At 41.7% G+C, this 23,238-nt stretch overlaps 1 protein-coding gene across 1 annotated transcript; it reads left to right on the forward strand.

Moving 5' to 3' along the window:
* Positions 1-310: 310 nt before the first annotated feature.
* Positions 311-21,648, forward strand: trappc10 (trafficking protein particle complex subunit 10). The gene is made up of 24 exons (XM_061053126.1): positions 311-484; positions 4,941-5,022; positions 5,161-5,296; positions 8,914-9,113; positions 9,492-9,687; positions 9,948-10,059; positions 10,184-10,431; positions 10,683-10,829; positions 10,994-11,108; positions 11,840-11,916; positions 12,176-12,267; positions 12,622-12,762; positions 13,060-13,169; positions 13,816-14,345; positions 14,466-14,607; positions 15,664-15,822; positions 15,935-16,164; positions 16,606-16,706; positions 16,929-17,052; positions 17,453-17,617; positions 17,857-18,037; positions 18,559-18,753; positions 18,878-20,392; positions 20,453-21,648. The coding sequence occupies exons 1-23, from the start codon at positions 424-426 to the stop codon at positions 19,123-19,125; spliced, it is 3,792 nt and encodes a 1,263-aa protein (XP_060909109.1). The 5' UTR covers positions 311-423; the 3' UTR covers positions 19,126-20,392; positions 20,453-21,648.
* The last annotated feature ends 1,590 nt before the right edge of the window (positions 21,649-23,238 follow it).

A 23,238-nucleotide genomic window follows, 5' to 3' on the forward strand; every position in this document is an offset into this window, starting at 1 on the left:
AAACATACGAAAGAGGATTAGGGCCACACATAAATAAATAAAAAATAGAGTTCTGACTTTATTCTCATAATTCTGACTTTATTCTCATAATTCTGACTTTAAACTCATAATTCTGACTTTATTCTCATAATTCTGACTTTAAACTCATAATTTTGAGAATAAAGTCAGAACTTTTCTATGCGTGGCCCTAATCCTCTTCCGTCGAAACACGACTATAATGCCAGTTATTTTATTGTAAATTTGCGTTTTAAAAAAATGAAAAAGTACAGGTTGGCCCTTTAATGACGCACAGGATACGTACTTCCCGGAAGTGCAGCGGGGACACAGGCCCCATCGATTCAACACAACTGCACACATAAGCATTTACTAATAATAAAGCCCCTGTTTGTATGTCATTTTCATGGAGTACTATCGCTAACACATATGGAGTGTCAAGAGGAAAAGCCGATCATCTACACAATGGAAAACAAGCCGATTGTGACATGTGAGTGTTCAATAAAAGGAGACGTACTCTTTTATTTTTTTTCTGGTTTGACAGTTAGCCAGCTAGCCGAACTCATTAGCTCGCTAAGCTAACTGGCACCCTCATATTAGCCGGGTTGGGGACGTGTGTGTGTGACGACCGGTGGCCTAACTTGTACGTGTCAATGCTTACACTTTTCTGTACACCTCTTCTGCAACAGTGTACGTGCTGAATGTCCACAGAAAGAGCCGTATGTCACTGAGCTAGCCGGCAGCTACATTGATTAACAGGCCTAGGTGGCGATAAAACGTCACGGCTAGTTGCTGCAGTTTGGTTAAGGATATCACTTTGTTCCCTGCTGTACAGCCTCTGTGTCCTTACACTGTAGTCGCCATATGGCAGTAGGGTTACAGAGTCAGTTTGCCATTCATAAATCCCTTGGAGTCTTACTAAATCTTCTTGGAGGAGTTATTTTAGGAGCCGGCTGTAGTACTGGATGACAGCTTCACCTCACACCGCCGGCTGCTCCATGTTTTAGGATTGGGTGGTGCAAAGGTACCCCAGTACACACATGATCTAGTGTGACTATGACTCCAATTCATAGACATTAATAGGTGACGTGGTGACCTTTTATTGGTGTCTAATGAATTCCAACAGTGTGATCCAGGAAGGTGTCAGGTGTCCTCGCTTTCTGTCATCCTCTGGGATCATATAATAATAATAATAATAATAATAACTTTATTTATATAGCACCTTTTTAAAAACACAAGTTTACAAAGTGCTTTGACAAACAGCAAAAACAAGAACAAACCAAACCAAACACAGAAGAACATAAACAACAGCAAGAATATAACAAATGCAAAATACTAAAAATAATTAAATACAATTCAACAGAAAAGAACCCAAAGTGCACGATACCCAACAGACATATATAACCCGACCGTCACAAGAACCATGATAAGAGCCCAGGAAACACAAGAACCCAACAAGAGCTGAGACCAAGAGGAGCAAAGATTTTAAAAAATGTAAGAAACTAAAAGAGCTGAAAAAAATAAATAAAAAGATATAGGTTGGGAACTCACTCCCAAAAAAAACATCAGAGACTCCCCCACACTCGCCTCCTTCAAGAAATCCCTCAAAACTCACCTCTTCAACACTGCCCCCCTCCCCCTACATTACTTCTTCATTGTACTGTCCTCGTCGTTTTTTTGTTTTGTTTTATGGTTTTATATTTTGTCAAAGCGTCTTTGGGTTCCTAGAAAAGCGCTATAAAAAACAATATTTTATTATTATTATTATTATTATTATTATTATTATTATATCAAACATGATGACCCATGAGGTTACAGACCCATTTCTGTAAGCTTGGTGTACAGTGATTGACAGTTTTGTATATTCAAGTACTAGGCTGAATTATGATTTGTAATATTATGGAGGGAAATGTATCTTTGCTGGGTGGGAGAAATGCCAGGATTTTCCAACACTGGCTTAAATATTAAGAGAGTCAAATATGTATTAAAAACTCGTGATGTCATACATGTTGTGGGCCTTTCTTAGCTAACAACATCTCTTTACTTTCTGTCTTTGTTTATAATGACTGTGCTGTGTGCTCATTGTTTTTGGACCAGATGAAGTTTAGATTTTATTAGAAAGTTAGCACGTCTTTAAAATATTGATTTAGTAAAATATGGAGGTGTAAGTGTGCAGGCTCTTTCTGCGTTTACTTTGTGGAGTTGCAAGAACAACTATACACGCTCTAATATCGCCGAACATACGTACTGTTGATTGTTTTGCACGGTTTTATTTAGGGATGCCCTGTTGACACTTGACAGACATCATCCCAGTAGCAAAAATTGTGCCTTGCACTAATGTCAGTAGCTGATGTGTATCTGTTTTCTCACATCAATTGGCAAGCTAGTACAGCTAACGGTTGATTCAGATAAATTATTATTTTTATTGGGGAGTCTGAGGAAGTTGCCTGTTGTTGTAAATCATAGAGTAAGGACTTTTACCTGCTCTTTTGTTGAGTGTTTTTAATTGGCGCTAAACAAATATAGATTGATTGATTGTTTGTTTGTTGGACAAACAGTGATTTGTTTTCATGGTCAAATGTGAAAGAGAATGTTTGCAGTGTTGGGGTCTTGCAATGGTCGGTAGGTATCAGGGAAAGATCAGTGACATGCAGTTTGTGAGACATGTTCCAGTTACATATCAGGAGGAGGAATTACCAGAAACAATTTAAAAACGTTAGATACATTTGACAAATAGACATGAAGAATTACAAAGAAAATAATTACAAAGAAGTAATGAAAAAAACATAGGTACCAGAATTGGAATAATAACTTAATATTAATACTGCTGCATTTTAACTATGGAAATTGGCTTTCAGAGTCATATCAAGCTTACTACATTTTGTTTTCTTGTTGGATTTACATGGAGATCTTCTGACTTGTAGCATATTTTTTTGCAATAGTGTTATCAAACACTGCACACCACCTCCATAACCAGAGATGTCTTGTGCCTGTCCAGGTGTTAAAGAGGTGACAGAAAGACTAACAGATTTTAAAGGAGGCAATCTGTCGGCACAAGTGATTTGGCCGGTCTCCAGCACACAAACAGATTCAAACAGAACTCAATATATGAGGTTAAAGTGCTGACGTTTGTCTTGCAGGATGTTTGTTGTTGTTGACATTAACTCTGACAGAATAGTGCAGGATCTATTAGTCCTCTTTCCATAAAAATACTTTTTTGCGCGTCTTTTGATATGGCCCAGTTACAGTGTAGCCTGAGCAAGAAATTCAGTTTTACAAGTAACTCAAAATGCACACAGTCAGCCACGATGAATGACAGTTTAAGTGTTTCTAAAATCGGCTGAGAAAGCTGAGTCTTTTTATCATTGAGCAGCACCAGGGGTTCTTCCAGTCATAGGTGTCAATGTGAAGCCAGCTTTACAGGCAGGTCATGATTAAGGTGGATGGACCAACTAAAAAAAGTTGTAAAATGTCCACTTTTAAATGCTGTGTGTCTTAGTACTCTAAATCAAGCAGTATACGTCAACATAAGGGATCTTTGATTTTAAGCAGCTTTGGTAAAAAGACCACATCTTTATCTTTCCAACACGAATCGATGCTACAGTTAATGTGGTTTCAGGACTTTTTTTTTGTATTGAAAACTCCACTGTGATAGCAGATACTGGTCTGCAGTTTCTTTGCAGTGCTCTTCTCTCCCTTAATGTTTTTTTAATCACATTCTAAATAACAATTTAGAGTTGTTCACCCAATGAGGAGAGACAATATCTTCTTGAAAGTCCTGACCTTTAAGTATATCTCTGTTAAATCCCTCTGGTAGAGACTGTAGACTTCTTAATTCAGTCTTTTATATCTTTTGTTTTGTGTGTCTCACAATATCTCAGATTCTGTGCTCTTTGGTGTATGCCATAAGATAATGGTGACACTCAAGATTCTGGCATGTAAATATAGCAACATTAGATGAGCTGTTACAACTCTGAAACTAAAAGCACTTACTACAGTATTTGTTTGTCTTAACATTATTAAATTACAATTAGGGCTTCCACACTTGCAGAAAACTCCTGAAAAACTTTGAATATTTGCAGGAGGATCTGTATGTGTGAACTCAAACGGCCACATTTTTCACACGGACTTAACCCGGAGTATTCTCCAGACACTGTTGCTGCGTCCACTCCTTCTGCGTCTAATTCTTTTTACGTCGCGTCTTACCTCAGATTTTAAAAAAAATAAATTACCTGAACGATCATGTTTGCGTGATTTCATTTGAGTGTAGATTCTTACTTTAGTTTGATCTTGGGAAGCTTGCTAAATTGATTCTCTTCTCAACTCAGTCTGTCTCCAGTATTTCAACAAAATCTCATAATTTCTCTCAGACACACTATTTATTCAGCCTTTATTGGATAGGATAGCTGAAGATAGACAGATAATGTGGGGGATGAAATGCACCAAACAGCTTCAGAATGCGACGTGTGTGACGAGGAGTGTATCGTCTGTACAAGGAGTGCCTGCTCCACCAACTGAACTCAACCAGCGCCCCGGGCACACTGTTTTGAATTAGGTTGTGTTCGAAAACATCAGTAACAATGTTTGAGAGCGAGGAGAGCAAAAAAAAATTAGACACGTGACGTTTGCATCATATCTGCTTTTGATTTTGTCAGACTTTTCAAATGTTAGCATTTTTGGATATATATCATATTAATATCATATTGAACATGGGCTCCCGGCTTGGAGGACTACAGCCTCCCAAACGAGGCGCAACATAACGGCTAGGGCATCTGTGCCCCAGAATATCCTCCATGTTTCTTTACAATAAACACTTGATTGGTTACAAAAGTCAGAGAATGTGTCCCTCTTCCTCTACAGGTATTTTATTAGCACACATCGAGCTTTGTGGAATCTTCATATTGACCTCTTTTCTAAATGCTCGTTGTCTCGCTTTCTCACGGCAGGTGGTGGAGACCAGAGCTTGTTTACTTCTCTCTATACCTCGTTGGCCCAACAACTTCCCAGAGAGCCAATGGAGTGGAGGAGGTAAGACCTGCTCTGCTGACAATGAACACAGTTTTGCTGTCTTTTCTGTTCTTTGACATTTCATAGATCTAATATAGCCATATGTAGTCATCGTTAAGAGCTTATAATGGATCAAACTCTGCTTTCTCCTCTGTGCAGGACGTACGGCCGTGCACCGAAAATGATCCACCTTGAAGCTAATTTTGTCCAGTTTAAAGAGGAGCTGCTCCCAAAGGAGGGCAACAAGGCTCTCCTCACCTTCCCCTTCCTCCACATCTACTGGACTGACTGCTGTGTGAGTAGCACCAACACACTAACACACACTCGTTACACAACAACCCCATTCTTTCAATCACTGGGTAATTTAATTAACAGTACTGGGAAACATTAATTATGACATTGTGGAAAAAAAACTCCCTGTTCCAGCAGCGGGACAATAAAGGACTGTTCTGTTAAAGTCTCTTTCATTCTGCTCTGTCCTGCTGGGAGAACAAGTGCAAAGGCTCAACATTAACGTTGTGTTTGAGAGAGATGAAAGCTGGTGTTATATGGATGATATTACTCTGATATTTCCTGTGTTTGTGTCAGAGAGTTGAGGCCGATGAGGATGTGCTGCTGCTGTGAGGCCTTGGATTAAATAAGTGTTATGTGGCCTCTGTCACCAAGTTGTGCCGCATCATAAATACAAAGACACACCAATAACAGAGACGTATTTTATTGCACAATCTGCCAGTTGCTGCTTACCAACTTTTTCGGTTTAGGGAGTGACAACGGCAGGCTCTTGATAAAGTTTATATGCTGCTTGTGTTCTGGAGAAGAGGCGATGTCTGCTTGTCTGTCCTCTAAGAATAGATGAGGACGTATGAGCATCCCATCTGGAGAAAACTAGGTCACAGACAGCTCTGTATGCAAACTCATGCGGTGGGATACATCCGATCTGAGAGTTCACTGAGTTAAGACGTTTTGGAGTAACTTCATGTCTGTGAAGGTTTACAGGCAGTGTGTTTGAAAAGTTCTGTTTACCCTGTACACACAACACCGAGATGTATATATTTTTTGAAAATACAACAAAGTTTTGAGGAGGATAAAAGATCAACTCGGTGTGCAATAAAGGAGAAAAGTTTTCAACCGCTCTGCATTAGCACATAGCTGTACTTGCTGCTCTTCAAGTAAACTGCGATGGCCAGCAGCCTAAAGTGAACTCGACATCTACTTTGCGAGGCTGCTTAGGGTGGGCAAACTGGAGAAAAACATGAAGGGGTAGCAGGAACCTGCTGCTGCTGACTGAGCAGCTGTTTAGTTTGAGGAAGTGCTGTCATCAGCTTGTGAGTCATGACATTTCCTACAGACTCTGCCTCTAGTGTCGGAGCACAGAGCCTGTATGTGTATGCAGTATGGACACAGCAGCGTTAACAGTAGAAAGTAAGATTTCCAGCAATAAAGAGACTACTTTTGTGAAATTGACACTGCTCATTTTTTTGGTTAAAAAAAGGATAATCATGTTGCCCTGCTGAAAGAGGGGAAGTTAGTTAGAAACTAAATGGAGATTTAAGAAGATGTCAGCTAAACACGAGCAGTTTTCTCATATGCATGGTCTGAAAATATCTAGGTAATTCATAATGCTGCCATTTAGCACGGAGATGGTAGTGGTCACGTCTATACACTCTATGCACAGTGCAGCAGTCACAGGATATAAACGTCCCTCCCCCTCCGATTGGCAATTCTCCAGAGAATATCCTGCAGCGTTCTCACATCAGCTCACTTGGACTTTCTGTGGAAAAAATACTAGGAGTCTGACAGGATAACCGGTCAACCTGCCAACAAATACATTGGCAACATTATGTACTTGTGCAATTTTGACAGTGTGCAGGAGTTTGCTTGCATTGTCTGGTAATAAAAAAACATGAAATTACCCAATATTTGTAGCCTATAACTTCTATTTTTGTTGCTGTGGTATCAAACCTGGAATCATAATTCTTAGATTTTGACTAGTAGTGTATCTAAGTTTAAAATCCTGATACAGTGACAACCCTGGTGTGAACATGCCCACACTGTCTTGATTATATAAGTGGACTGAATGTGGCTGCAGCTTTCCCTGTTGTTTACTGTAGACACAGCATAACAGATGGAGAGGACAGGTTGATTACACGGCTGAAACACTAAAGCTGTGACTTGAACAGGCTGCTAAACAAAGTTCAAACCCCTAGTAGTCACATGTGTAATTGTTTAGAGATATTGTAAAGTGGAGCCAGTACTGTGACTGCTCCAGTAAAACTTGTGAAAGCAAACTGCACCATCAAGATTGTGAGCAGTAAAGACGAAGGATCCACACGCAATCAGCTGACTGTGGGAGGCACTGGCACCTTTGTCTTGTTGGGTTTTTGGCTGTCTGTTCGGAAAGTTTGAGAGATTTGAACAACCTGTAAATGTGTACAGCCTTTAACAAACGTTCAGCTCTACAGAATTCACTTCAATACTTTCTATGAACAAGGGTTGCACGCGCTGTGTCGTTCAACTTCCAAAACATTGCACAACACAAATGCTTCAGTTCCTCTTCCAGCCGGTGGACTCTGTTACATAACATAACCACCCCTTAAGATCCAAACACTTTGAAACAATCCGTACTCTCTAGAAGCTGTCATTCACTCTGTTATATACGGTCACTACATCCATATGTTACCACCACATCTACTGTAGCAGAAACGGTTCACTTCATACGTTCTGTTATCAGAGAATAAAAAAACCTGCTGCTCAGCATTCTTCAATAGTTTCCGTCATCTGATATCTTCTGATGTGGAAATGCTCCTCAACATGTAGAACATTTTAAAATAATTCATTTTCTTCACTTTTCATTTATTAGACAGCGGAAGAGAGACAGGAAATGTCGGGGTGAGAGAGTGGAGGATGACATGCAGGGAAGGGCTGAGGTCGGATTCAAACCCACGGGCCGCTGTGCCGAGGGCTTCAGCCTCCGTACATGGGGCGGGCGACATAACCACTAGGCTATCCGGCGCCCCTTAATTAGGATTTTCAAAGTGTTTATATGACTTCTATCTGAATTGATATTCATTCATTTTCTATGAATGGTCAAGCCGTATTCCTATATATTTACAATATTAGTTTTTAATGCAAGTCACTTATTAGAGAGGAAATCACAAGGTAACTTACGATACAATACAATATGTGATACATGACCCACTATAACAATAATATTACAATATTTCTAAAATAATTAATATGTTTTAGGTCAATCCTATAATGATACATCATGATCTCTGATTAACTAAAGAATGCAAAATAACCCTCAGAAGGTGAAGTGCAGGGTTAATGAATTTATTCGCTGCAATCTGGTGTCAGTTTCTCCTCTTATCACGCTTCATCTTTTAACTTCTTTTCACCGCTGTCAGACATTATCCTGCTCCGTCTTTTATCCCGCTGTCACCTTCTTCTTTGTCCAATTAACTTCTGTTCATGTTACCCTCAGTCATGAGGATCATGAAGCGGTGACGCAGTGACAAATGTAGCAGGGTATAATCTGTTAAGAGCATTGTGTGTCGGGGCGCTGGTGGCGCAGTGGTTGGTGCCCCCATGTGTGGGGGCTGTGGTCGTCCAGGCGGGCGGCCCAGGTTCGGGTCACACCTGTGGCTCCTTTCCCGCATGTCATTCCCCACTCTCTCTCTCCCTGATTTCTGACTCTATCTGCTGTCCTATTTCTCCATTAAAGGCACAAAGATATAATTTAAGTTATGAGCATTTCAATATTTGAATCACACGAGTCAGGATAACAGTATATTGCCATATCGATATTTTGCCCCACCCCGTAGCGTTCAGTGAGTTTAATTTTCTGCGCTCTCCGTCAGGACTGAATGTAACTTTTTTTAAATTAATAGATCCCTGTTACTCTCTTTGTAGGACACAGAGATGTATAAGACCTCGGTGAAAGAGGACATGACGCGCTGGCAGAACAGTTTGCGGACGCACGGCTCGGCAGACTGGGTCATCATCGTCGTGGAGACCAACGACACGAAGAAGAAGAACAAGACCAACATCCTGCCCAGGGCGTCAATCGTGGACAAGATCCGCAGCGACTTCTGCAACAAGCAGAACGACAGGTGAGGACGCTCTATAAGAAATCTAGATCAAATTATCAAAAGACGATTAGAACGTCTTTCTTCCTTACTTCATCATTCTGGGATTATTTAGTTGCTTTACAGAATGATGAGATTTTGATCATTTGAAGCCTAGAAGAGATTGAATATATACATTGACTCATAATCATTTCTTTATTAAACAAGGAAAGAAAAGAATCCCTGATATCTGTTTCTGAAGTGTGAGCTACCAGTGTCCAACAGAATGATAGAATTTGGATTTTGGTCCGACAAAACGAGCACTTTCCTCGAATAAATAAAACTTTAGTGTCTTAGAAGAAACTAGTTTGAAGACATTTATGCGACTATTTTGACATTCTCATTATTTTCCCTCGGTTGCAGGTGTGTGGTGCTGTCAGATCCTCTCAAGGACTCGTCTCGGTCTCAGGAATCCTGGAACTCCTTGCTGCTGAAGCTGCGGACGCTCCTCCTCATGTCCTTCACAAAGAACCTGGGCCGCTTCGAAGACGACATGCGGACGCTCCGAGAGAAGCGCACCCAGCCGGGCTGGAGCTTCTGCGAATACTTCATGGTCCAGGTATATTTAATTAGAAACAGGGAAGAGAAGAGGCATGTGGATTTTGGATTGTCAGTGCAGGAAGAGACGATTAGGTTGTTGTGACTGATTCTGACTCGACTGAGAGAGCACAGGAAGCTTTCTTTATTAAGATAATTACTTTAAACAACCTCAGAGTACTCTGTGGTGTCTCTGTTAATAAAAACCCATCACTTAAATTTAGATTACTCTGCCTAGCTTCCAGTTTTTGATTACATACTTTGTGTGCATGTGATGTGCAGGAGGAGCTGGCCTTTGTGTTTGAGATGCTGCAGCAGTTTGAAGATGCCCTGGTCCAGTACGATGAACTAGATGCTCTTTTTACCCAATATGTCCTGAACTTTGGGGCTGGAGGTAAGTGAAAAAACACCAAATAATACGGTTGGTTAAAAAAGTGCTGTCTTCTTAAATAAGTTGAGCATGAACATTTCTGCACAAATGTTCCAAACTAAAAACACTCATATGTTTTTATCCACAGATACGGCTAACTGGCTCGGGTCATTCTGCGCCCCGGTGAAGAGCTGGAGCGGCTTGCTGCTTCGGCGGCCCATCGACATGGAGAAGAGGGACGGGATCCAGCGTGGGGAGGCCAGTCTGTTGGACCTGAGGAGCTACCTGTTCTCCCGACAGTGCACACTACTCATCTTCCTCCAGAGGCCCTGGGAGGTCACTCAGAGAGCCCTGGAGCTGCTGCACAACTGTGTCCAGGAATTGCGCCTCCTGGAGGTAAAATGACACAGACTTCTTTCCTCTGCTGCATAATTTAGAAGATACATAGAAGGGTACTTTTGACTAGACAGGTGAATCTCTTTGATAACATGAAGAAAGTGAAAGACCTCATAAGACATAAGCTCAGGGATTTACCTAATAATTAAGAATCCTCATCATCCGCATGAACAACAAATGTGCGATGAATCCTTAAACTGACCGCCCTAAAGTGTCACTCATGATGATAATGTATTTCATGTATTGTTCAGGTGTCAGTACTGGAGGGGGCGCTCGACTGCTGGGTGTTTCTGAGCTGTTTGGAGGTTCTGCACAGGATCGAGGGCTGCTGTGATCCGGCCCAGTTGGCTGCTAACTGCTCTCATACGGTCGGGTTGTGGGCGTACGCCACTGACAAGGTAACAGAAATACTTCCTCGTGAATCTTTAGCTCTATTCACTTATCTAACTCAAACGCTCTTACATGGAGAACCAGTTCATCCAGACTACAATGTTGACAGATAATACATACTACTCATTCATTTTCCTTTCTCCTAATACTCACATGTTAATGTATTCCCCAGCTGAAGTCTCTGGGTGAACTCTGTGGCCTGGTGTCAGAGAAAGAGCCCACGTCAGACGACCTGAACAGGACTGTGGATCTGCTGGCCGGACTCGGGGACGAGAGGCCTGAGACCGGTGAGTTTTCACATTCAGCTGGGAACTGAAACTAGTGCCCCCTGCAGGGTTGCATTGAGATCCACATTGCAAGTCTAAAAGTCCCTAAGATCCCAACCCTGCCCACTGATAACATCACCAACATCAACATATGGAGGGTGTTTTAAGGCCCTGACACAGCAAGCTCACAGTCAGGTATCTCTGGGCTCTGTGTTGTTTAATGTCCATAGCAGTTTGTCCTCAGCTGCTGACCTCACTCATTATCAGTCCCCTTTTGAGAAGTAGTGATTTTTATATTCATAACTTTTATATATATAGCACCTTTAAAAACAAGTGTTTACATAGTGCTTTGCAAAAGTAACACGCATAAGAACCAAAAGAGCAAAAGTATATTTACACCCCTGTAATGTCTCACTTTCAATGTAAATGTAACAGAGGTGTAAATGTGGGACCAAGTCACCCCCTCTGATATGCTGTAGTTTAATAACACAGGCGTTACAGGCACAAGGCGGGATCACTGGGAGACAGCAGAGATGGCAAGAGAAGCTCCCGCTGTGTGGTTGCATGTTTTGTGTCTCAGGCTTCCGCAAAGACTTGACACGATGTAAATATTAAGCACACTTTGACACCGATGTTACGCCGTTGTGTACTCAGTGTAGAAGTTCAAAGGCGTGATGACAGCAGAGCTCTGTTGAAGGCTGATAAAAGAAGCTGTTCCTTGTTTTGAACTGTCCTGTGTTTTTCCCCAACAGTCAACAGCTTGCAGAGCCCTTACAAAAAGCTCAAAGAAGCCCTGTCGTCGGTGGAAGCTTTCGAGAGGCACTATCTTGTAAGTCGATTTCTTGCCGCAGTTTGATGTCTTCTTCAGAAGTCGGCAAAACAGGAAGCTAAAACATTCTCAGAATTCCTGTTCTGATTTTTTTTTTTTATCCAATTTTTTTTCTGATGTAATCCCGTGGCAAGCTCTGTGAGAACTGTTAAGTTGATTATCTTCTCCCTGCCTCCCCTCTAACCTTCCCCTCTTTTTCCTCCTCCTCCTCCTCCTCCTCCACCACCAACACCACCTCATTGGCAACTTCTTGCATCAGGAGCTATCTCACGCGGCGATGGAGATGTACAGAGCCATCGGCCGGCTGAGGTCTGCCAGACTGGTGGGGAAGAGTCTGGCCGAGTTCTATATGTAAGGAAGCTCCTCTAGTTCCACTGAAGCACAAGCAGAATGCACAAACACGCTGCTATTTTCAGCTACTGTGGTTGAACATGACTCTTCTGCTGAACTGTCAGTAACATACTGCTTGTAAACACCCACACATTCCTGAGGAGAGGGAGAGGTTTAATCAGGCGGAATACATGAAAACAGTTCAGTGGGCGGGAGGGGATTTTGAAATGAATGATGAACCATTCAAGGGCTGTTGACAGTCAAAATTCAGACTGATTTAGAGGAACTACTCCTCGTGCACTGACAGTAATCTCCTTCTCTTCTGCTTAAGATATGTTCCAAAAAGAATATGATTTGATCCTCTGTGTTTGTTAGGAGGAAGGGGGACCCTGAGCGAGCAGAGACCTTCTTACAGGAAGCTCTGAAGTCGTACGTGTCTGAGGGATGGAGCCTCCCCGTCACTCACACCAGGAAACAGATCGCTGAGTGTCAGAAACTGCTGGGCAGAACTGAAGAGTATCCTTCATGTCATAAACACGAGTCAGCCTGACAGCAAAGTGCAAAATGAGCCTGAGAGCCTTTATAGTGAGTGAATTAAACACAAGGACTCAGATTAAGATCCAAAAGAGTTGAATCCTTTTTTTTTTTTCAATTCGATTTTTGGGGCTTGTTAAGCTGTGATGGTTAAAGTATGCTGGCACTCGATCTTTTGTCCATAATGTTTGTAAATCTGAACACTGTTCAGCGGGTTCCTGTGATGAAGTTTTGCATCAATGCACCGTAGTGTTTGTTTTCCTTAACGATTCCTCACAGCTACCTGCAGACCAGTGCCTTGTTAGCTGGTGATGTGAATCTGACTACAGAGGAGAGGAAGCACTTTTGTCAAGAGATCCTGAGCTTTGCTGGCAAATCTGGAGATCAGGGTAAGTCGTTCTGTTTATTGCGAGTTAAAGCTTTGGAGCTCTACTACATACAATTGAGAGTTCATAAACATCTTTTATAGCTGTGACGTCACATGACAGACTTTTCCAGGGGTTATTGTGTTTTGGGTGTGACACCTTTGCTTCAGTCTACTACTAATGCACCAATGCATTTGTTGAACATCAGTATCAGCCGTTCTGACAGACATCAGTGTCTGTAGCTAATGTGTATTTGTTTAATGCTGGTAAGCTAGTATGCTTAACTGCTGTTTCAGAGAAGATTTTTTTATTGGAGAAAAGAAGAAGAAGAAGAAGTCACTTGTTGGACAAACTCTGATTTGTTTTCATGATCAAATGTGAAAGAAAATGTCTCTGGGAAAGATCATGCAGTTTGTAAGCAATTTAAAGAGGATGGACTGCGAACAAGAATTCTTATAAATCAAATCTCAAAGCTCATTTGAAAAACAGACAAAAAGAATTACGAAGATGTAATGAAATAAACATTGATATCTGAAGGGGCACATGGCTAAATTATTATTTTAAACGTCGTATCAGACCTAATTTATTTCATAGCAGGTTCATTTCTTCTGTTTTATTTTATTATCTTGTTGTTAAATTCATAAACGTATTTTGTTTTCCTTCTCCACAGCCCACAAAGTGACTCTCAGTCTGGGCGTTTTTGCTCAACTTACAAGGCTCCAGTTCCGTCCGGCCACCGCTTCAGTGCACTCAGGAGCCGTGCTGCAGGTGGAGCTCACTCTGCGGTGTTTGATGCCCGTGTCAGTGAGCATACAGCAGCTAGCCGCCAGCATTCATTTTGACCTGGAGCGCGGAGGAACTAATGGGAGGTCAAAGTCAGCTCAGAGGCAAACAAACCCAGGCACTGTGGAGTTTATCGAGGCTAACCCATCAGCAGGTCCCCCCTCCTCTTCAGCTTGTCCCTCTTTAGAGATGGATGAGATTCAAGACAGGAGTCCCTCGGACAATTGCCTAAACTCCACCGGAGTGGTTTGTAAAAACACTCATCTGCTCATGCGTATTCATGACAGCAACTCGCCGCCTGACACGCCCAACTGTGTCAGCCCTCCAGCTGTGTCCGTGAAAGAAGGAGCACAGATGTTGAAAGTGCAAGATGTGACGTTAGAGCCTGGAAACAACAGCATCGTTTTCACAGCACCAGTAAGAGACACTCTGCTGCTGCCTTAAGTTTAAAAAAAAAAAAAAAAGAAGAAGCTAGCTGGCTTTTTGTGTTTGAGTTTTATTTTCTCACTTTCTCTCTTTTTCTGCCTCTCTCTGCAGAGTGGACAGCCGGGCACTTACACACTACGTCAGCTGTTTGCCACAGTGGGTCATTTGCAGTTTGTGCTGCCTCATATCTACCCATCAGTCCAGTATGAAGTTTATTCTCAGGAGCCCCAACTCACTGTGGAGCCTCTCTCAGGTCAGAATGTTTTACATGATTAATGACATGAATGCTGAAAATCTGAGGTTGTGGGATTCGTTGTAGTTTTTCTAAGTTTGATTGATCCAACATCATGAAGTTCATTTCTTTTTCCCTTTGAAAGAGACTTCTAACTCTGGGACAATGTTTAAAAAAATATACAAAATCCTGTTTAAAGGTCCAATTTGAATGATATCTACTGATTTAAATCATAAAATGAACTTACTGTATCATCAGACATAAAAGAACATGCTTAGTTGAAGTGCTAGCTTCTCTGTCAACAATGCAGCAGCCAGTATGTCCGCATTCTAAGTTTCCATTTCGCTGCAGAAAGGTTTGTTTTTGTTTTGGCCAGAGTAGTAGGCGGCACCCAAACACAGACGTTTTGCCAAGAAAACTAACAGGTGTTGCAGCAATGAAAGCAACTGGTTGAGATAAAACTGATTCTACCCGAACTAAAAAGCCTCTTTTTTTTATATTAAGCTGCACGAGCAGAAACGTGCTCAAACTAGGATACATGGCGATGCTTTGGAGAAATGGAAAGAGGTTAAAATGCAGAAAGGTTTCAAGACCGATGCAGAGCTGGCTAAACACTGAAGCTTCAATGTCCTCAACGTGGCAACCTGCATGCACATCAGCTCTAGGGAGGATAGAGCAGGGGGAGACAGCACTTTGTTTTAAATTTTGACTACAGTACCCATTTTAAACACTAGGTGTCAGAGTTACATATTGCTTCTTTAAGTTGATCTCAAATCAAAACTGTATTACATAGCAGGATTGTCACGGTACCAGAATTCTAAACTTTGATCCAATTCAAGTAAAAATCAAGCAAAAAGTTTGAAACCTGATTTTGATACCAAGGCAACAAAAGTACAAGTTCAGCTGCACTCAAAATTGGGTAATTTATTGTTTTAAATTTCCAAAAACTGGAACGGAAAGGCCTTCACCTTGTCTAAATTACTCTAATACATTTTTAGTAATAAAATGTATATGTAGAAACCCCTGTACAGCATTAGTGAGCTGCTGTTTTCAATGTAGTTGTGTTTGTGTTTTCAGAGCCGCTGTTGGCCGGTCTGCCTCAGATGGTGAAGTTCACCCTGCTGACGGGTCACTACGCTGTGAAGAAAGGAGACGCTCTGCAGCTCAGCAACACAGACACCATGCCCATCCTGCCCTCAACCAGCTGCACCGCCCGCATCAGCAACCCCGCCGCTGGTCAGTACACTTCTTTAAAACCTTTATCTCAATCCACCAATTCAATGTAATGCGGAGGATTGAAGTGTTCGGTTCTCATTGTTTTCTCGCTCGTCCCTTTTGTTGTGTTCAGAGTTGGTCGGCGAAAGCGTCCTGTCCATTCAGTCCTCTGAAAAAGTGACCAGCATCAGTCTCCCCGCCTGTCAGCCGTACCACACTCTGGAGTTCCAGCTAGAGGTTTTGTGTGTCATCCCGTCCGGGTCAGACCGGCCGCCCAATGAGAGGCTGACAAATGGGGAGGTCCGCCACCGACCACGCAGCTACAGTCATCCTGATACTCCCATGACCGCCATCGACCAGAGGGTGAGATTCTCATGGAAATACACCAAGAGTTATTGACTTGGGGGAAACGTGATGGAGAAAGAGCACATATCTGTTGGTGTAGTTTGTTGATGTTGTCCGGAATATTTCTTGCTGTGTTCACGCATCCAACTTCTTTTTTTTAAGATAGTTTTTGGGATATTTTTTTTGCCTTCATTGATCGGACAGCCAAAGAGAGACAGGAAATGTTTGGAGGAGAGAGCAGGAGATGACATGTAGCAAAGGGCCGAGGTCTGACTTGAACCCACGGCCGCTGCAACGAGTACTACAGCCTCTGTACATGGGGCGCACAACAAAACCGCGAGGCAGTCCAGCCCCCAAGCTCACCCCGACTTCCTACTGAAATGTTTAAAGTTCTGTCGTTCGTGTTCACACATGCAGCCCATCCTGAAATAGTTTTTTTTTTCTGGTGTCTCTCTGCAGATGTCAATCGACTGTCCATGGTCGATCTACTCCACGCTGCTCGCCCTCACCTTCTACATCCCCTTCAAGACCAAACACTCGCTGCTTTCTGCTGGAAACAGGTAAGCTTCCATTCTTAGAAAAATACCATTATCACATCTTGATATCACAGAAGTAAAGAATAACAACCCACAAGGTCAATTTTTCTTATCTTGTCCTTCACCTAAAGTTAGAAAGTTACTCAATTTAAAAACAGGAATCATTAAAGAGGAACTAAAGACATGATGCCATAAAACCTCTGATGAAACCTTCTTATCACACAAACTCTTGACCTGACTCCACAGGAAGTACATCCAGGTGTGTGTGCAGAATGTGTCTGATGTGAGCTTCTCGCTGGCCGAAGTGAAACTGACAGAGAAGCAGCAGGAGTCCCTGGAGCTGCAGTCTCTCAACACTAAAACACAACAGGTGAGCAGAAACATGTCAACCCTGAAAATATTACACACATACACTTACAAATGTTAGAGAATACCATAGGAATCAATCAACAGCTTCAAGTGTGTGGAAAACAGTATCTTAGAATGAAAATGTTCTGATTTTGATGGGTCATTGTGTGTCATAATTAGAAATAAGTTATGTGAGTTTCCTGGACATACTCAGAAATTAAGTTTATCATCTGACTTATTGCTTTGAGTAAACTTAACAGGGTCAAAGGACATTAGGACTGTCACAGCAGCATCGACAAATCAATCTGTATGCTTGCTGTGAGGGTACATCTCAAATATGTTGGTCTTGTTTCAAAGCAAAACATAACCTTTAATTAATCTGGTGTGTATATGTGTGTGTGTGTGTGTGTGTGTGTGTGTAGCTCTTGTGCAGTAAGCACAGTGTGTTCTGCTTGTGGGAGGTGAGGTGGAAGGACGACCTGCCCTCATGCCTTCAGTGTGTTTTCTCTGCAAACTTCTCTCCGCTCAACCAAGACGTCGCCACCTTCAAACCTTTCCACTACCAGTTCCAGCTCGAGAGAGTCACCGTAAGTCCCATTCAATGATGATTGTTTTTATAATTGTTTCAACATTCCTTTGCCCTTAAAGTGTGAGGAGTTAGGGTGTAGATGTGTTTCTAGCCGCTTAGACTTTAAACACTCTGAATCATCTGGCATATTGAACTGGTCTTTAGCAGGAGACAGCTCACTATTATCTTCCTTGTTGTCAAACCTACAACAATAAGATTTCCCCCCACCATGAATAACTGCCTCTTTGATTCGGTCAGACTCTGTACAGTGTGAAAGCGGAGATCTTTCCTCCTCCTGGGGAGCAGCAGTGTCGCTCCGGTCTCCTCTGTGGGCTGGAGGTGTGCTTAACACGACTGACTGAACCCGGAGAGGGAGAGATCGCCGAGGACAGCAAGACCGACACTGACGGCCTCAAAACCACCAAACTCATGTATGAAGGTAAGTCTGGAGAATGTTTTCATTATTATCTTTTATTCTATGTGCACAGTAAAATAAAAAATACATACTGTGTATTAAACACTTACAGAATAGACAATGCAAAATCTACAACTTTCATGTAGGAGAAATAAAATGCCACATTCTGTAGAACCACATACGCTATAAGCTTCACTAACATGAGTCAAAACAAAGAAGAGATCTGCGTTGAATGTTTTTTTTTCTCCCTAAATTTGTAGTTAATCATCATAAAATGAATTAGCAAATACTTAAATTTTCACTTTCCTGATGAAACAACATTTCAAAGAGAAGTGTAAATATTTAGTTTCAAGCTTCTCCTCTTTTAGTCTTGATAAGTTTTCTTTTTTTCAGTCTTGGATCATATCTAACAATTAAAACAAAAAAGTTTTATAGTTATATAATATGAAGGATTATTCGGCTAATTATTATTGTAAACAATCATTTGGCTATTACAAAATTTAAAGTATAGGTGTGTAAGTGTGTGTGTGTTTGTGTGTCCACAGTGGCTGACAGCAGCAGTAACTGGGCGGTGTGTGGGAAGAGTTCAGGGATGGTGTCGATGCCCATGACAGCAAGCGCCACCCACAAGGTGCAGATCGAGGTGATGCCTCTATTTGCAGGACACCTGCCCTTCCCCAAGATCAAAGTGTTGAAGTATCTGCCTCACACTGCAGCTGTGCCCACCCAACAAGACCCTGGTAAGTTCATATATTTATTTTAAAACAGTAAAGAATGTATAGAGACATGAATGTGAAGACTTCAACCACATTATGCAAAGAAACTTGTGCTCTCTGTAATCTCTTTCTCTCCTGCCGTCCTCAGACAGCTGTGTAGAAAACGACAGTCTGTCCCTGCTGGACAAGACGCTGGACGACCAGGCAGACACGGCGAGCATCCGCAGCCGGGGCAGCGTGCATTCAGTGGGCAGCGGCGACCAGCAGCAGAGGGGCGTGGCCATGCCGCGCCTGGAGCCCTTCAGCCCCGGGCAGGTGTTCAACCACAGCAACACGCAGCAGGTCCTCGTGCTGCCCGCCACCGACGACCACATCATGGAGGTCAACGCTACATGACCCTGGTGGGGAAACCAAACGCCCCCTTCTTATAGAACTGAAACCAGGCCCTGGACGGACTCTGCTGAGCTTTTACTCCGGGGGCGAATCGGGTCCATGAGTCCATGTTGAGGACCGGACTCCTCCCTAAGCATGAAAAGTTCACATCACTGGAGACATTACGGACTAGCACAGTGAAGAGCCAATGACATCCGCAGATAAGATTGACATAAAGAGTTTTATTTGCCATATGTTGTACATAGCTCATTGGATGGATTTATAGTTATAAATACATAAATAAATATATATAAATATGGACTGTTGAATCAGTCGTGCTCCTCTGAGCTGAAGAATCACAGTCCTGATTGTCCCATGATGCACCAAAGCCCTTCGTGTGTGTGTGTGTGTGTGTGTGTGTGTGTGTGTACGCCTCGATCAGATACTCAAGTACTGTAACCATGATGACTGAGTGAGTCCTGCTGTATGTGCTGTCCCTGAGCCTCTCGTGTCCTCAGCACTTCTAGATTTGAGACTTTTGCTTCAGTGCTTACATTTTAGTACCCAAAATAAGCTGCTGCTTTCATAAAAGAAAAAATATAAGTCCATGCAGGTTAAAAAATGTCAATACACAGTTGTAGACGTATCCAAAATCCTTAGAGACTCTTCTGTTCTGTCCATTCAGTTCAAGTTCAAGCCTGGTGATATAGATAACATCTGCGCACCTCTGGCATGAAAAAGTAAACAAATCTGCAAGCTCATGTTTTCTTTCGCTCGTCCTGCTCAGACAAGCTTCCGTCCAAACCGAAACAGGTCGGGCCAATCACAAGCTTTTAAACAATATGTGGCTTGTAATAAAAATGGCTGCCGCTTATGTTGAATATGCTGAATCTGCTGGATAGATGGTCATACGTGTAAGGAATACGGTAAATGCTGAGCGTTGATACCAAACCATGTCACGCCAGGCACATGTGTATTATGTTGAAATAGAAGCTACAAGATTTGGACGTTGAAAGGAGCCACCTCACCTCGCAGCCCATCACTTTGTATCATGTTAAGGTTACTGTGATAGTTCTGATGCACAGGGACATTTTGGACTTCATGTGTTAGAGCGGGAAAGTGAACTGAGAGACTTGTTGGTGTTTAAAAAATCAGGCTAGGACTTTTCACAAACTGGAGGTGACATTTGTTGACTTCTCCTGCTAAGATTGATAATTGGCTGCCTGATGATTGGCTCGTTGATCAGTCGTGTAGAAATGACACGGTGAGCTGTGATTGTTGGGGGACCAGCGTCTTGTCTGGACAAGAATATAGAACTCCTTCATCTAATGTGACACAAGATAGATGATAGAGTGTCAAAGTAAAACCATAGTGAAGTCTCATCCCAGACATTTTGCCAGTCAGGTGAAGAGCCTTTTGTTGGGGTTGCCTTCTTTGTTTTGAGTCATTTGGAAAGAAATTTGACTTTTCTTTACTCCAGACTAGAGGAAATATGTTTGCTACTTATATTTGGTCTTTTGTGTTCGCCCATGGACATTCATCTCATTCACTGGTCCTATTGTCATAACAAATTGTGCATGCAGAGCATTTTTAAAGTTGCAATGTGAGGTTCAGTTACCTCTGGCAACTATTTGAACTTCTTGAGAAACCTAGTAAAAATCTGTTGCAAAGATCAAATTTACAAAAACTGCAGTTTATGTCTTGAAAAGGATGATCACCAGTTACTGTTTTAAGGATCATTCAAAGGAACTGTTCAAAGTGCATCAACTGTTACAGCTAATCAGGTTAAATTAAGATAACGATGTTACCATCTTTGCACAGAACAGCTTTTTATTTAACTTATTAAGCTAAACTGAGGAACATAAAGCACTCGTATCAGTCCAACAGAAAGGCTCGTTTTTGTACTTGCAGGATGGAGAAGTCTCCTGATTGTCGGGGGGGAAAAAAAGAAGCAGTGATCGACTTTTTATTTTGAACAAAAGCAGTGACTTATTTTGACTTAAATGCAAAAAAAGCACAAATTTCTCAAATGCAACCCAGTGACGTCCTGAGGCTCAGAGTGTAGCTGTGTGTGTCGTGTGTGTATCTCTTCTGCTGTAGTTCTGTGAATGTGTGAGGGTCCAGGTGTGTGTGAGTGTGAGTATGCGTCTGTACGAGTGTGTGTGACTTTTAAACAAGGATCAACCGATGCACATTATTGTCTATCTATTGTCTGACCCTTCAGTGGATTGTTCATATATAGTGTGTGTGTGTGTGTATTTATTCTTTTTGTGTGTGGGGTGTGTGTGTGCGTTGCCAAATCTGTGTCTGAGCTATGCACACATACTGTTAGTTAAGAGTTGAATAAATGAATGAAATAAGTAATTACTGGATTTATTCATTCATTTATTTGAGGGATGATTGTCAGCTACTTATGCCCCCCCCTCCCCCACTACAGCCCCCCCCCCCCTGCTCCTCTTTGACCACTGTACATACTGATCTGTAAATAATGATTCAAATCAAAATCATCTTTGATTGCCAACTATATTAAAAAATCATTGGAACTGATTCACTGTGTGTTTTTTTTTTATAGTTGAAGAATTGATGGGGAAAAAAATATATCTGCAAAAACCATGAGCATGAATCTCCTCTTGAACACAAAAGCATGACATGTATGATTCATTTTCTTCTGTTGTGAGGCTCGACTTGACATGCTTTATAAAGAGTAGAAATGCAGCTGACAACAATTTTCGATGTTTTTGGGTAAATGTCTTGAAGAATAGATTTGTGTTTGGGACTATTTAATGTCAGAAATAGGTCCAAACTTCAATGAACGTTTCCCTAAACCCAACATAATGGGTGGCAGAAGCTCAGTCTGTAGGGACTTGGGTTGGGAACATAGACTGTAAATATAACAGTTGGGAACCGGAGGGTTTCTGGTTCAAGTGCTGTTGTGGATTAAAGTATGGAAGTTTGTCTGGTAGCTGGAGAAGTCCCGAGTACTGCAGAGATACCCTTGATCAAGGCACCTGACCCCCTAAAGCTCTGTCATGCTCCTTAATGTATCAGTGTGAAGCAGCCACACTCTGACATCTCTCCTTTAATGCACGTCCATATATAGTTCATGATTGTGCATGTGTGTAATGTTTTTTGTAGTCTTAGAATGAGTGTTTTTTTATACATCTACAGAGAGAAAGAGTCTCGTCAATTTGGTCCTTCAATCTTCTGAAGGGGGTCCGGGTCCTCAGAGGGGTCTCAGGATAATCCGAGGGATGCAAGAGGATAGGGAAGCCTTCCGTTTTATAATTTATGCTTTTTTTTGTGTAATAGTTAATTTTTTCTTATTAAAATCCCTTAAACTACACAGTGTAAGAGGAAAAGTCCACTTAGGATACAAAACAAGACAAAGAAAGAAAGAGTATATCTCAAATAGACACCAGATGGCGTAATGAACACACTGCTGTAGCAGATAAAAGTATTGGTGTGTAAACAGCTTTGGGTTAAAATATTGCTCTTAAAACTTTAAGATAATTATTTTTATTAAGCTCCATTCTGTTTTTATTTTTATTTTTTTTATCTTCAGCCACAAACTTGTGTTGTATAATTTGTTGTTGTGGAAGGATACGAGGCCCTCACTGATGATATACTTGAATGCATCTTATGAGCATCAGTGTCATTTCTGATATCACCACAGGGGGGTGCCAACGTGAAAGTGAAGTGATAGGCTACTGATGCTGCGTTTGACCTCTTATTATTTTAAATGTAGACTATTTGTAATGGTCTTGAGTGGCAAAAAAAAAAAAGTGACTGAAATATATTGTCAATGTATATTGTCATTCTCAAACCCGTGGATGACAAAGTAGACATATGTGTAAAAGCCTTTATATTTTTTCAAATGCATTTTGGCTAAAACTCTCTGGTTTGATGAAAAAAAAAGTTATCTGTTCACTTGAAAGAAGAATAGGCCTTCACATAGGCCCAAATCTGTAGCCTAGGCTTTTTTAGTATTAAATAATGTAATATGTTTTTGTGGCTGGAGTTGAGGACCTGATCTAGAACATTGTAGTCTATGGTCTTGAATCAGTTTCTATCCCCGCCCCCCCTCACCTTATCTCTCATTAACATAGACTAATGAAGCAGCTGCTCAGCAGGAGGTCT

This window comes from Labrus mixtus, chromosome 13, assembly GCF_963584025.1.
Source record: "Labrus mixtus chromosome 13, fLabMix1.1, whole genome shotgun sequence".
Taxonomy (NCBI): Eukaryota; Metazoa; Chordata; class Actinopteri; order Labriformes; family Labridae; genus Labrus; species Labrus mixtus.